This window comes from Leptinotarsa decemlineata, unplaced genomic scaffold (assembly GCF_025532065.1).
Source record: "Leptinotarsa decemlineata unplaced genomic scaffold, Ldec_3_MD MMD2_tig00026328_RagTag_RagTag, whole genome shotgun sequence".
NCBI classification, from domain to species: Eukaryota; Metazoa; Arthropoda; class Insecta; order Coleoptera; family Chrysomelidae; genus Leptinotarsa; species Leptinotarsa decemlineata.
The window spans coordinates 19,468,234-19,484,819 of NW_027412688.1; the positions used below are offsets into that span (position 1 = coordinate 19,468,234).

General features: G+C 34.6%; 1 protein-coding gene across 1 annotated transcript in view; it reads right to left on the reverse strand.

The window, feature by feature from the left end:
• The window catches only part of LOC111502832 (trophoblast glycoprotein), a 44,310-nt gene extending 30,679 nt beyond the window's left edge, over window positions 1–13,631 (reverse strand). Inside the window, exons 1-2 of the mRNA XM_023156998.2 lie at window positions 13,304–13,631; window positions 1,847–2,125 (exon numbers count right to left, since the gene is read on the reverse strand). Coding sequence (XP_023012766.2) covers window positions 1,847–2,124 — 278 coding nt within the window. The 5' untranslated portion in view covers window position 2,125; window positions 13,304–13,631. The remainder of the gene's footprint in view (window positions 1–1,846; window positions 2,126–13,303) is intronic.
• Between the last annotated feature and the right edge of the window lie 2,955 nt (window positions 13,632–16,586).

Sequence of the window (16,586 nt, forward strand, 5' to 3'; positions counted from 1 at the left end):
ACAACCATAGAATATGAAGTCAATATCTTAACCTACTACAAAATGGCAGAACATTTAATAATTTCCTGAAGACAAACACGTTAATATCGATATTTCTAGAAATATTCCTTTTTATCTGCCATATGGCAATTCCAACAACCCGATAAGGTTTGTTATGTTTCTTTTTGTTTATAAAAACTTTCAGTACGACAATGAACATCATTGTTCAGTTAGAATATTCTCATTTAGTTTTCGGTTTTACTAGTAGAAAGGTACCACGTCAACAATCTCTAAAATGGTCAATTTGCGTCCATTTGAAAAAAAAAATGAAGCGATTTTTATTTACGGTGCGACGCGTAACTTTCACGAGACCGAAATGATTTTCAATGAACGTTTTCCAAATCGTCCTATCTGTAGAAAATATTTGAGGGAACTTCAAAAAGCCCTCAGGTCATCCGTCCATTCCGGAAGAACAACAAGTGCAAATAATTGGTAAAATGGTAGTAAATCCTAAAAAAACAGTCTACTTATTTCGTCGCGAATGTTTGTGAGGTGCCTCCTTCTACTGTGTGAAGACTTTTGAAGAGGAATAGATATCATCCATACAAAACTAAAATGGTACACCAATTAACTGAAGATGACCCTTATCGAAGAAGAGAAACCATACTGTAGGACCTCTATTTATTGATCAAAATTTAACAAGGGTTCGGGTTCGATTCCCGCCTCGACCAGATATTTTTCTCGAGAGAATTTATCTGGTTGAAGTTGGGATGATTCTGCAACCGTGATAGGAATAACACGTCAGACCTTGTTAGTCCTCAGCTCGCACAAGTTTCTCAACTTCTGAGAGTTGTCGTTCGTATGGGGGCGACAGCTGATTAAGGAAAAAACAGATTTTATGCTGGAAACTACTGTTGATCCTCTCATCACTGAAATTGTCGAAGCGAATCCTAATGAATTCGATATGGATATTGTATTCCAACAAGATGGAGCACCACCACATTACTTTAGACAAGTAAGAAACTATTAGGATAAAACTCTTACCGGTCGTTGGATTGTCCGTCGAGGTCCTACAGAATGGCCAGCCCGCTCGCCAGATTTGACACCTTTGGACTTTTTTATGGGGCTATTTGAAGCAAAAGGTGTACGAAACTGAACCTACTTCTATATTGGATATACGGCAGAGAATAATAAATATTTGTAGAGATATTGACGTTACTGTGTTCGAAAATGTTCGGTGTGAAATATCGGATAGTTCATATGTCAAAAAGTTCAAGACAACCATTTCGAGCGTCTTCTGAACTGACCTCAAGCTTATTACCTCATATTATGTAGTTAAATGTCAATGTATTCAGGCAATTATTAAAAGTTTCGCCATTTCGTAGTAGTTGAAGATATTGACATTATATTCTAATGTTGTGAAGCATTTGTCAGGAGCTTCAAAAAGATGTGTCACAAGACTCTCCTTTCTATTTAATTTTTTTCCCAGATGGCGTCCAGTCGCCATTTTGAAAGTTTCATCTGTCAATTTCACTTCAAAATATTCAAAGTATTCGTGCATTAATTTCATTATCCCAAATTTCATTTTTTTCATTTGACCCGTTCAAAAAATAAAGGGGCGGGCATTAAAGAAATGCACTTTGTACATATGTATAATATCATGTAATTGGGAGCAATTTTTAAGAAAAAATTATGCATGCATTTTTATATGTTATTTTTGCCTCAGTCAGTAATAAAGAACTGTAAAGTTTTAAGAAACAATACATCTGTCTATCTAACTATGTATCTACAATAAGACACAGTTATTTTGAAAAATTTGAAAAAAGCCATTAAGCCATTATTAAATTACCATGAGTTTATCACCTACCTAAGTTTGGTCATATTCTTGTATTCCCCGAACACATTACTGTTGATGGTACTGACGTGATTTCCAGTAAAAATAACCATCTCAGTTTCATCAGGTATATACTTCAACATATCAGCAGTGGTAAATCCCAAGCCCGTACAATTCACTACAAACATTGATCGATTTTCGTAGAACTGACTTCCACAAAAGCATTCTCTCAAACTGGAATCTCCACATTTATTTACAGATCCGTTCGTCAGAACCAACGACAGCAGAAGAATGGAAAGTACGGATTTCATTCTGAAAAAATTAAATGATCAAAAAGTACCTTGAATCGCAGACTTTATTGGTTTCTGAACCTTCAGAATTGAAGGCTCAATTTTCAAGGTTGAAATTCGAAAATTGTAATTACGAAGTCAAAACGTTCATATCCTGAGACATTGTAGATATATACCAGGGTTAATGAGTGTGTGTAAATTTTTCCAGCCGGAAATAACTGTCAAAGCTATTCTTCGGGTTTGTTGGCCATACTTCACTGGCTTTTATGCCTGATGTTTCGTCTACGACTGCGGTAGATATTATCAGATGCAATGAGGCAACAGGGATTATCAGATTAAAAAAAAACTAATAAATAGAGTTTATTCTATGATTTTCACTATAAGGGTTTTACAAAAACCGCGACACGTGTTTCGCTATACAATAGCGAAAATCATCATTATAGTGAAACTCATAGAATAAACTCTATTTATTAGTTTTTTGAATATGGATTTTCATCAAGTATCGGCCAGTTCTATTCAATTATCAGATTTACCTATTACATAAGGACACATTGTACAATCAATTTAGGATTAGTAGTTAAGGCAATATTGTGAATTTAATTCAAGATACTTAAGATGCAGGTACTCAGAAGAAGTATTTATGGTTTAAATAAGGATAACGTTGTAGGTATTTTTAGCCTAATCTTCCTCTTGAAGATGATCACTTGGTGATCGAAACACGTGTCGAGGTGTTAAAATAACGGTTTGATGTTGGAATAAAACTCCAGTAATATTCATTACTACACCAAAGGTTTTAAACAGTGCACCACAAGAACAGGGCTCTAGTTATCCTCACAGCAAAACTAACCACCGTTGTAGTAAATTATATGTCTCCTTTTTGTGAAAACTGTTGATCAAAGAGAGGAAGCTATGTCAAAGCTATTTTTAGTATTTGTTGGTCGTGGTCGTAACATTGATGACAGAAGTAAGACATACCATTGATGATAGCGGCGGAATAAGTGTTGGTTCTATAAATAGGATATTTGAGAAGAATTTTTGAGAGTTTCTAGAACTGAATGGTGGTTACATAATCAAATAATTACGACGAGATAGAGTAGATGGTAGACCTACTTACGTTCGTGAAATAATAGAAAAACGACGCAGGAAAGTTGCTAAAACAAGTATAGCTACAAGAGAACTTACTTCAGATAGAACAGCAAATAGATAGAAAAGAAGGAACGAGAAAAAGGAAAAGAAGGAAAAAGGGGGGATAAAAAGGAAAAGAATCTAAGGAATTTTGCAGAATCAACTATAATTTCTGAAACAACAAGATGTTGAAACAAAGTATTAGAAAAAAGGCGTTAATATTACAGGAGAAATAAAAAAGTAATCAAGAAATTAAAAAACAAGAGATTTTATTAAAATTATTAGAACAATAAATGAGAACGAATGAGGAACAGCCAAATGAATTGTGAAAAAAATAAAAACGGTCATTTCACATATAGTCGGTGGGCATACTTGAAGACTGGCTATGAATCAAATCATCTAAAAGAACAACTCGTTCAGGCCAGTCTCAACTCCCTTCACAGTAGGTTAATTGACTGACACCTATCAGAAAACAACTACTCCCTGGCTATTACCACGAAGGGCGTTGAATTATATCCGACAGGTGTCAGTGCAGAATTCTTCACAGAAGTTATTCCTGCATATGCTGTTGGCGATACAACTGCCGCAATAGATTTTCAATTATTGGAACACACTTGCAGACCGGTTTCGGGCTGTTTGGCCACTCGTCAGTGCAAGGTTGTGTATATCATCAACATAAAGTCGATGATTTCCGATAGTTGAAAATCAAATTCCTTCAGAGTATCAATCCTCGAACTAACCTGAAGCATACAACAAACAACAGGTTTGTCGTCGCCCCATCTGCCTGTGAACGAGGTCACCAACTGCATATCCAAAATTTGCCCAATTCCTCGTATAAGGAAAGAAAACTTTTCACATATAGTGGGCATACTTGAAGACTGGCTATAAATCAAATCATCTAAAAGAACAATTCGTTCAAGCCAGTCTCAACTCCCTACACCGTAGGTTAATGAACTGACACCTATCAGAAAACAACTACTCCCCTGGCTAATACCACGAAGGGCGTTGAATTATATCCGACAGGTGTTCCAATAATTGAAAATATATTGCGGCAGTTGTATCGCCAACAGCATATGCAGGAATCCTGCACTGACACCTGTCGGATATAATTCAACGCTCTTCGTGGTATTAGCCAGGGGAGTAGTTGTTTTCTGATAGGTGTCAGTTCAATAACCTACTGTATAGGGAGTTGAGACTGGCCTGAACGAATTGTTCTTTTAGATGATTTAATAAGGATCAATGAAAGAGATCGAAAATATTCTGGGTCTAATCAAAATGACTTGAAAAAACGTATCCTCGTTTACATGTGATCCTATACCGAAAAAAATTGTTTTAAGGATCAATGTTCTAACTATAGTAAAGAGGTTAAATGACTTCTTAGAAAGAGTATAAGACAAAGTTCATTTATATTTCATATGAACGAAGTTACCCTGTGATCTGGATCGTATATTTTTACGAAACTGCATATGAACATAAAAATAGTATATTTGCAGTATATAATTTGGTACCAGGTCCTACATGCAAACACTCATGTCCCGTATAATATTTTTGTTTTTACGTCTGAACTACGCATTTTTTTTAATATACTCTTCTAATAATCAAAGTGTGCAGAATAGCAAAAAAATGTCGAATATAGGCCAACCGCAAACAAGATTTGATAGTAGTGTGAATTAGGATCTTCCTAAACTTCTCAAAAATAATGGTACCTACTTAATATGAATATTTCATTCGTATTTTCGTTGACAACTTTATTGTATAAAATAAATAATGAGTTTTAATCATCAATTTTTTGAGATTTTTTATGCAAACAGTAATACAACAATATTTCGCATTTTTCATAATTGTTTATGGTTTTTCGCAAATTGCATCTGAATTAAACATTTTTGGAAAAGGCTGAAAGATTCAGCCTCTAGTACATTCGAGAGTACTCGAAAGCATTTCACAACATTCCAGAAGACACAAGAACTTTCTGAAATGTTCGAAAATAGTCTGGAACATTCTGGAATAGTCTGGTCATTATTGAACAATTTTGAATGCTATAAAATGTTCTGGAATATTGTGAATCATCTAAAGCCTTTTTTGTATGGGTGGGACTACTTATTGGCAGATGTATATAAAAACACGATCCGTCGAACTCTTATAATTTGAAGTTTATCCTTTTATTCCAACTACCTCACAATCTCATACCAATCACCACCAATTCAAACAAAACAATAATGTATTATACACATAAACCTTTCTCTTCGCATCAGATGTGCTATTCACAGGTGAGGAATTTTTTTTACAAAACATCATCGAGAGTTGTCGTTGTGTAAAGTGGTTTTCTGCAGCAATTTTCGACGAACGTATGTGAAATAGTGATTATCTCATTGGACAAATGTATTTTCTCCCTACTCAACATGATGCTGTATCATATCGGCAAAAAAACAAGTATAAACTCTGACAGATATGTTTGAAAATGTTTCTTTCAAAAAAACTTATGGTTCATACTTGATGAAGCACCTTCTCACCTACAAATTTTCCCTCAATTTGGGTAAATCATGGTGGACCTCAACAATGGCCACCAAGGACGCTTAATTTGAATTCTTTGTATTATTTTTCGTGTAGTCACCTCAAATCACTCGTTTGTAGGCCATCGATGGTAAACAAGAACGACATGAGAAACAGAATAATTATTATTCGTAAAAGAACCCAAAGAGTATTTTTTGAACAACTCCCTTGAATAATTGAAATGATTGATTATATTCACCTAAGTAGATTGGTCTATTTTTTTTGAAAATTTCTACAGAAATGGATAACTTTTTCGAAAAATCGCGAATATCATGAAAATAGTTGACTACCTACTCAGTGAAACTTCTTCAATTTGATATATTTCCTAATTTCCATTTTAAATCACTCAGTTTGTATTGTACATCCATATTTATGAAATTAACCACACTATGTGAGATACCTGGCTAAAATATGAAGTTTTCATTTTCAGTAGATTTTGGAATATAAACGAAATTGCACACTTTCATTCCGACTTTCATAGAAAACTACATGGAAAATCACTACAAATCACACCCGAAAGTTAATGACAATACTTTAGAAACATTCTGTATAATGAACTTAATTAATGTTCAGGAATTCGTGTAGATTATAATGAATATTTTTCTGGTCATCGTAATGCTCTGCAATAATGTGTTTATATAAATAATATATTGAGAGGAAACCTGCACAGATCATCAAGTTAATACCTGTTACCATAACTATGAGAGCAGATATGGAATAAATTCCGTCAATGCAGATGAAAAAAGTTTACATTTGTTTTAATACAATTTAGAACATGTTAAATAATGGTATGAATTCATCACAACATATAATTAGAAGAAGTTATTTGACCTTCATTTTTTTAGACTATTATATCATACTGAATCTATTTTTAAGCTCTAGCAGTTCTGTCGATTGAAATGGGCAAGTAAACTTATGAACATCGTTGCGGTAGGTAAGTTTTCAAAGAGTTTGAAATATAATAGCAATAAAATGAGTTCGAAGATAATATTAGAATAATTTGGAAACAACAAGCCTGATCAGGAACAAAATAACAATATTTCCGTAGCATTCTTACAACTATTCCCACACTAGCATCCACAATGCCGGAAATTACTTTTCGACAACGTCTAGTCAGGCGAATATTGAAACAGCTCAATATTAACAAAGCGTCTGGTCCTGATGAAGTGCCCGTCATCGTACTTGAAAATTGCGCAAATGAACTCGCTCAAATATTTTGCAGATTTTCAACCTGTCTTATAAGGAAGGGGTTTTTCCTTCTTGTTGGAAGATTGTTCGCGTTCAGCCTATTCCCAAAAAGGGCAAGAAAAATATTACTGTTAACTATAGACCAGTCGCATTGCTATCAGTGATATAAAAAATCATGTAGAAAGCCATAAATCACCATATCCCCAAATATTTGGAAGGCTTCAACATCTTTAGTGATCATCAATATGGCTTTCGGAAACAAAGATCAACAGGCGACCTTCTATCGTATGTCACCCATATTTGGAATAACGCAATCGAGAAACAAGGAGAGTCGAAAGCTGTTACGCTTTGATATTTCTAAGGCCTTTCGCCGTGTGTGGCATGAGGGTTTGCTGGCCAAACTTCGATGCTATGGCTTGTCGGATCATTATTGTGTATTGCTCTTCAGCTTCCTGAAAAAACATTTCCTGCAAGTGGACGTCGATAGATTTATCTCGAATACTTTTACCATCAACGCCGATGTTATCCAGGGATCCATATTGTCTCCCACACTCTTTTAATTTTATATTAACAACTTATTGAAAAAAAACAAGAATTCAATATATTGCTTTGCTGACGACCAGTCTCGTCATTCCATTGGGATTCCAGGACATCAGCTGCAGATGCACATCTTCACCGGCAGCAGGAGATTGCATATATATATATATATATATATATATATATATATATATATATATATATATATTAATGAGGATTTAGAAGTGATTGCAAATTGGGGTGAAAATAACTAGTTTCAATTCAATGCCATGAAAACCCAGGCACTGGTTTTCTCCAAAGAGATAAATGTCTCCGAACTAGATATAATAATGTCAGGGCAGATAATTCCGCTTTCTGCTTCGATAAGTTTGTTGGGGGTTAAAACACACTAATATGTCTTGGCAATGTTCAGAACCACAAAACTTCCAGACCCTCTTTGTAGTATTGTTCTCATGTATGGAGCTTCGCCCCTAAGCATACCCTGAAGCTGCTGGATGTCATCCATAAAAGAGCCATCCGCTTGATTGGAGATGCGAACATCACTAGCAACCTTGATAGTCTGGAATATCGAAGAAAGGTTGGAGATTTGTCTTTCTTCTATAGATACTTTCACAGGAAGTGTTCAAGTGACTTGGCACATTTGATTCCACCAACAGCGATACATTTCAGAAATACGTGACGGACTGTGGCTGCTCATCGTTTTGAGGTTCAAGTCAATACACCTCGAACTTCACTGTTTATGAACTCTTTCATTTGGAGAACTGCGTTTATGTGGAATAAAATTCCTGATAACGTTTTTCTAAATGGATTTAATCTCCAGCGATTCAAATCCAATATGAATCGCTACTTTCGCACAGACACCGCTCATAGAGTGCCTTAAGGATTTTTCTCTAGTGCTTATGTTTTTTCCTTAAAAAAATTACGATATTTCTTGGTTGGGATAAATACATATTATATCAGCACAAGCAGATAATGGAGCTCTAGTACTCAAAAAAAAATGCAATAAAAAACAAAGAAGTTGTAAAAAAATAACAACAGAGAAGAATACCGGGGAGCTTGTTTTATTCCTCATCATTTCAAACCAAAGATTACATGTAAATGTATTTATCGAACATTACAAGTTATTGTTTGCTCAGTGTAATCTCAGGGCAAACTTTAATTTTTTTCGAACGGCTGAATCTAAATAAAAATACGAAAACAAAACGGTTTACATGTTACTTCCGAATAAAAATAATTTTGGAATATATTTAATGTCAAAAGACAAATATTTTTATTAGAAAGTCTAATTTTGGGAGACTTTACACAAATGTCATTTGAAAATGTTATTTCATTAATTATTTGTAGTGAATTATTAATCTATCCGGATAGAAATATCATCTAGAGTACTTATGGAGTACGAGATGCTTTCTGTTGAACGATGTAGGTATTATATTAACTCGTCTAATCTGATATACGGGTCAACTCAAAAAATTGAAATTTGGGATAATGAGATTATTTTGAAGTGAAATTGACACATGGAACTTTCGAATTAGCAACTGGCCGCCATTTGGGAAAAAAATTAAATAGAAGGATCAGGTCGGTCGGTAGCCAAGCGGTTCGGCGTGGGTGCTTTTTTCACTCACTCGAATTGACGGCCGTGTTGGTCGGTGGTTCAATCTTCACTTGCTATCGTCCAAACCGTGTTAGGAAACACACGTTAAAAGGTAAGGCCTCGTTAATCCTTAGCTCGCACAAGTTTCGACTTCTGAGGGTTGTCGTTCGTAGGGGTGCGACAGCTGGTTAACGGAAAAACAGATTTCAAACAGATTTTAAAGAGATTTTAAACTGATTGTGAATCTCTCTTAAAAATTTTTTTTGAGTTAACCCGTTCAAAAAATAAAAGGGGAAGGGGGCATTAAAGAATTGCACTGTATATTTTCCAAATGAATCAAAAATTATGTTGACTTGAGTGGCTAAACCGGTTGTTCCAAATTTCACCAAGTCTACACAGGGCCGTCGCCATGGGGGGTGGGGGGGAGCCTCCCCCCTTGCTTTTTCGACTTGGGAAAAAGTTGAAAAAGTTGGGAAATTGTGGTCCGTGAAGAAAATGGAAAAAATAATAGTGAAAAAATTAACAAAAATTAAAAAAATAAAAATGAGTGAAAATAAAGGGAAAGGTAATGAGAAAAAGGAAAGAACCAGGAGAAGGTTGGGATTTCCCGACATGCATAACTTGGAGATCCCATACTTTGAAATTCCGAGTTGTTTGCAAAAAAGTTTAATTTCTCCCAAGTAAGAGAACAGTCCTGAACAGTCCACAAATTTTGGAGTGACAATTTTACAAAATTCCCAACTTTTCGCTGTTTTTTCGACTTCGAAAAGTTGGGAAATTTCGGGCCGTGAAATAGAAAAAATAATAGTAGAAAATAATATGAACAATATAATTCAAGTGTTGTTTCCTTTCATTTATATTGAATATTCCTATACACGGTGGCAGGGCCGTCGCCATGGGGGGATGGGCGGGGGAGCTTCCCCCACTGCTTTTTCGACTTGGGAAAAAGTTGGGAAAAGTAGGGAAATTTTGGGCCATGAAGATAGAAAAAATAATAGTAAGAAAACAGTCCTGAAAAGTCCACAAATTTTGAAGTGACAATTTTACAAAATTCCCAACTTTTCGCTGTTTTTTCGACTTGGAATTATTTCGGGTCGTGAAGATAGAAAAAATAATAGTAGAAAACAGTGTTGTTTCCTTTCATTTGTATTGAATAATCCTATACATAGTGGATATGGTGGAAGACCAAGGACTTTGGTCCAAAGTAGAATAATTCCCATTATTATTTTTATGATCACCAAAATTTATTTTTGTTTGTGCATACCCTAACGGGCATAAGCATTCAGCCAATCTTTGGATAGCTAAGTAAGAAAATTAATATATTATAGTAGTAACTAATCCCTCGGCTTTCATTTCTTCGAAAGTTGGGAAATTTTGCTAGTGGGGTTGGGAAAATTTGGATTCCTTCCCCCCTGGTTTTTCTTTTCGCTACGGCCCTGCACGGTGGATATGGTGGGAGACCTAGGACCTTGGTCCAAAGTAAAATAATTCCCATTATTATTTTTATAATTACCATAATGTATTTTTGTTCGTGCATACCCTAACGAGCATAAGCATTCAGCCAATCTTTGGATAGCTAATCAAGAAAATTGATATATTATAGTAGTAACTAATCCCTCGGCTTTCATTTTTTCGAAAGTCGGAAAATTTTGCTGGTGGGGTTGGGAAAATTTAGATTCCCTCCCCCCCGGTATTTCTTTTCGCTACGGCCCTGAGTCTACAATTACCCGATAAACAATGGGATAGTTCAAGAGCAACCATAAGATAGAAAAAGCATATTTATTTGCTGAATAATTTCCATCTCTTCAAGGAAAGACCTTCAGTTATTCATTGCTTTAAGGTTCAACTATATAAACTTGAACTATACTTTTCGAGAACTCTGTCCTTCGGAAGAATCGTTTATGTTATTATCTATCTTCTCGAGATAGGCAGGCCTGTTTCTACAGTTATTTTTGAACACCAAAAAAGTTATTGTGATAGAAGTTATTTACAACTATTTCAGTTTCATATTTATTGTTCAAGCTACAGAAAAATGAAAATGTCGTACTTAGCAGAAACCAATGAAATCACAATATTCAAATGATTGGATAGCTCAAACAGAAATAACACGCATGTTTAGCGCAAAACTTCCTGATTTATTACCATTAATCTCTGGAAGAACCTTGAATAAAATCAAAAAACAATTTAGGGATATGAGGCATAGAAAAACTCATAATTGACGTGAACAAACAATTAAACTTTTTGCTTGTAGTCGATGAAAACTTATGTATATATTATGCGACAAAATTCTAGAGAACTTGAAATGAGTCAGTCAATCGTTATGGGAATATTGAAATCAGAGAAAATGTGTCTCTTCGAGTTGAACCCAACAGAAGGAAGAAGACTGAGAAAGACGTGGGTCGACGGGTTGAGGTCTGCATGTCTGTAAAGATATGTTGCGAAGAGTTGCGCAAAATTCAATCCAAATAGAAAATATCCCAGTTTTTTTCTGCTACTTGGGAGCCGCCTGACTTTTTCATTCCACCCAAGTCTCCAGAAAAAATACATACAGCCTCATGGGCTCATTGAGCTTTTCTCCCATCTTTTTCGTGACACCCATTCCAACAATATTGTTCCCTGTAATAGTTTGTGCAGGTCCCTTGCTGGATATATGTCATATTTGGATATATAAATTGATTTGTCCATAGAGTATCTGCCTCCTGCTATCCAGTGTTCCACATTGGATCACAGTGACTGACATTGTCTCACTAGATCACATTGGAAGAAAAAACTTCACACCAAGAAATAACAATAAGTTACTGTTTGGGCTGGTATAATGAGAGATATTATTTTGATTCCATCATTATCTGAGGAAGATATAAATGGGATAAATTATTTTGACAGGTTACAAAATTGGTGGACTCCAACTTTCGTAAACTTGTACACCGAATAAATCCTTGATTAACAGACGCATTGATATAGTTTCAGCAAGATGGTGCACCAGACTATTCTGAAATGAACTTTCGATAATATTTGAATAGATGGATGAATTGGCAGGCGCAGAGCGGTGGAATGGCCAGCAAAATTACCTCGTTTTACACTACTGGATTACATCACATTACAGAAATGTCAAGTAACGTGAGAAATTATCCATATTATAGACTAGGACTACGCCAAAAAGTACCAATGAATCGACTTCAGCTGTTTTAATTCAGAAGATACATGTATCTTCTTCTCTTCACAAATATTGAAAATATGTTCACATACTCATATCAACTTCCATTGTAGTATCAAAATATGACCATAGAATTTTTAAACAGGGTTTGCCGACTTGATTCAACTCTAATAAATTATGATTATCAAATAAATATTTTTTATTACGGCCCTGATAATCTTTCGAATTAAAGCAATTCTTTCTCGCTCTATGTACCACAAATGATTCTCAGAAACTTCACCAAGTAATCAGAAACTTCACCAAGTAATCAGCAACTTGTCCTCTATCTCTTGACCCCATAGCGCCATTAAAATTCAATTTGATAATGACAAAAATTGCTAATAATTTTGACATAGTAAATATCATACTTGATTTATCATAACCCTAAACCAAGAAAAATTATATTGTACACGTTCTTCACTTTTAGGGAAAATATATAAAATCATTAATTTTTGGGGGTAATGACTAAATTAAATTATCTACAGATTTGTTCCTTGAATAAGTTGAATAAGATTTTTTTGTTGTTTGAATTAGTTGAATGCTGAGCTAATTCCTAAACCTCATTACACAAGTAAAAAATGTAGGTACTTAGTCACAATGATATCTACTTCGTTAACCATACTCTAATTGGCTAAATACCGAAATGTATTTATAGGTACATGAATTTTATCAAATTATTTCTTGAAATCTCATGAACCTGACACAGGTTTATTGTAACTAGAGATGACTGCATCGCATCATATGTGAAAAATAAAAATAAACGTTGACGAATGTATTTCGGAAAAAAATGGTTAATATAATATATGTGATATTATTATATTAAAGAAGGACCCAATGAACAGCAATTTCAAAAAGTAGGTTTTCAAGATTATGTAGTGAAGTACGACCAAAGATGTTAATTTATTATGATAGTTAGAGGCTTTCAAAATATGTAGGTGGTATTTAATTCTAACTATCGATAATCATTGTTAATCTGATGGAAATGAATAATTCTAAAAAAATTGCTAATTTCTTACCTGCTACGGCCGAAATGAAGCAGCCTAATGGAATATAACAAAAATTACAGCACACGGGAAAATCCGATCACTACTTGGGACTTTCCAAATAAGGAATTGCAACGAATTATAATGAATAAGGTGTTCTCAATGTAGTTTTGATGACCCCATTACTTGAATTAACTAATTCACCTGAATTTCCGAAGATAATTAAGAAAATTAACTTCTGTCGCCACAAATAATAAGAAGCACAGTGAATTGATAATTGCTGTGCAAGCTGATCTAATGCCCGATACACAATGCGCTAGAAAACCGAACACAAGTTACTCAAGTTAAGAAATGCAGGTAGGAGACAGAGTCAACAGGTGTCTTAATCTGCGTGTTTGGTTGCATATGCCTCCTGCATGAAAGACTAAATAGCAGAGTAGGAACCCGGATATTTGAAAGACAGCAAATACAATTATATTTTTGGGGCAATGTTTTTCAGCCTTCTACTCCTCCATCATCAAAATGTTTGAAATTTCCGAAGGAAGAAAGAAAGTAATTAATTTCAATAATCTTCGCAAAGATGTGTATAAATCACACATGCTGGAGAAAAAAGCCCATTCGAAACAATTACTTTCATATAAATGAACATTAGGTCACAAGGAAATCACTTTTTCTAATTTACTTTACGGAAAAACTATTCGTAATAGAAGGAGATATTGAGAGAAGTACTAGACGACATGTGATTCAAAAAAGTTATTGATATTAATTTTCAGTTAGATGGAAAATTATTGAAATTACGGTACAATTCGAATTTTTGGAGAAACACTTGCTTTCAACTCCTCATTTGCAACTTTTGGAATAACATTCAAATTCAAATAGGAAGTACTCATCTCGGAGACTTCTGCTTTTGTCACGATGACAGTTCTAAAACACATTCATATAGTTGAAAACCATTATAATATTCATCGTCTTCAATAGTATTTATTACATAATGACTATTTTTCATGGAAAACATAACTTGCATGGTTTTTCAATGCTACTCAGGTACGTTTCACCCAGTCAGTGGGTACTTCCATCTTTTCAAATATTTTTCGTTATCGAAACTGAATCAACTATGGATTTCTAAAAGGAAAAAAATATATATCTGAGAATTTTTCAATATCGCGCAATAAAAACCCTGAATGAAAAAATGTTTGCATCTGATCTATAATTTGATCAATTTTAGTGTCCTACTAATTTTATCATTGGTTAGAAATTATTAAGTCTGTCTTGGTTTCCCAATCATTCCTAATATTCATCTCTAGAAATATAGGTGTATTCAAGACTAACAATGTTTGTTGTTCCATTGTTATTTTGTGCCCCTCTCCTAAATTCACAAACAGTCAACAGGAGCCTTAATCTGCATTACGCATCAATTAAATTTTACAATCATTTACCCTTGATTATCGAAAAAGATCCAACAAGAAAAACTCTTATGTGCGACATTGAGCCATTCATAATAGGAATTCAAGGACAACTAGCCTTTTTCAGTTTGTATTATATGAATGCTTCCTAGTAACTTCAATATCACATTATACTCATTAATCGTGTTAGGAATAGCACGTTAATAGGTAAGACCTCGTTAGTCCTTAGCTAGCACAAGTTTCTCAACTTCTGGGAGTTGTCGTTCGTATGAGGGGCGACAGCGGAAAAACAGATTTTGAACAGACAGAATGTATATCTGTGATGTATATTTATTTTTCCCTCCCAATTTTATATACTCATTGTATTTACCTATACTACGTATTACTACTAACATCAACTATTGATCAGTTTTGCGCGAAATCACTCTGATCTTGCATTCATTTTTTTGTTTGTTATTTAAAATTGTGTTAGACATGGGGGCATAACGAGATACCATGTTGAGCCCCGCCCCCCGTACAGTATTATTTATTTTGTTTCAGATTATTAAAAAATGTTACGAACTCACAAAAAGAAAAGTTCCAGAAGCAGTTGGTCTACAAAAGTAAAGAAGGGCGAGATCTCTTAATTCAGTTCCAGAGGTAACTTTAAACCCGTATTTTCCAAACAAGAAGAAGAGGAACTTGTTAGGTATGTAAAAGATATAAAGAAACGATTATTTGGATTAACAACCTATCGTCCTACGAGAACTAGCCTATCAGCCGGCAAAAAAAATGCTAAGACTTCACAATTTCATCCATGTTAAAAAAAAAGAAAACAAGTAGGCTCCCTTTCTTCTGCAGAACGAGGGCAGACGATTACCTTTGGGATATGTTTCAATGCAGCTGGAACTTATATGCCTCCAATGCTAACGTTTCCTCGACAGAGAATGGAGCAGGAGTTATTGGATCGAGCTCCTCTAGGGACGACGGAAGAATGCAACGCTCGAGGCTGAATGACAACTGAAACCTTAATGAGCTGGTTCCAACGGTTCGTCAAATTGTATGGGGCCCCAATAACTAACCCGGTCTTGTTACTTCTAGATGGGTACGTAACGCATACGCAAAATATAGTGGTTGAAAATGCACTTAAGAATGGTGTTGTTATGCTTTACTTTTCCCCCCATTGCACCCACAGGCTCAACCTTGGATGTTGGTTTCATGAAACCATTATGATCATGCTTGTTCTAACTGGTTATGGTCACACCCAGGGAGAATAATAACAACTTTTCAAATGAGCGAAATTTTTGCAAATGCTTATATTCAAGTTGCAATGATGTTCACGACAATTAATGCATTCGAATAGTGTGGGATATGACCATTTAACCAACATAATTTTGCAGATTCAGATTATTCAGCTGCATCAACAACAGACACACCGTTTACAAATAATGAGCCTTCTTCATTTGCTGAAATTCAGCAACCACTGTCGCCTCCCCTTCAAGAGGAACCTCTTGAACCTATTTTACCAATATCGACACATTTACTTCAGAAAACTCCTGGACCATCTATACAAGACGAAAATAGCGTTTTCGAAGAGAATGTCGTATTTTAACAACTTCCCCTGAAAACGCTACTCTCAAATAAGACATTCTCACCACAGTCGAACGAAGAAACCAAACGAGAAAAAATTATCACAGAGGAAAAACGTATTTCATCAGTTCGGATTTCCATTGTCTAATATAATATAAATTGATTTGAAAACCCTGAAAAAAATTAAAAAGATTAACCGAAAATAACAATTTTATTAAACAAAAAACTGAAATCACAAAGAAATAACATACAAGCAACAACAAAACAAATGAAAAAATTGAAATATTAATAAAAGCTGAAAATTACAAAATATTATCAACAGAAAATGAAAAATAAAAAATTGA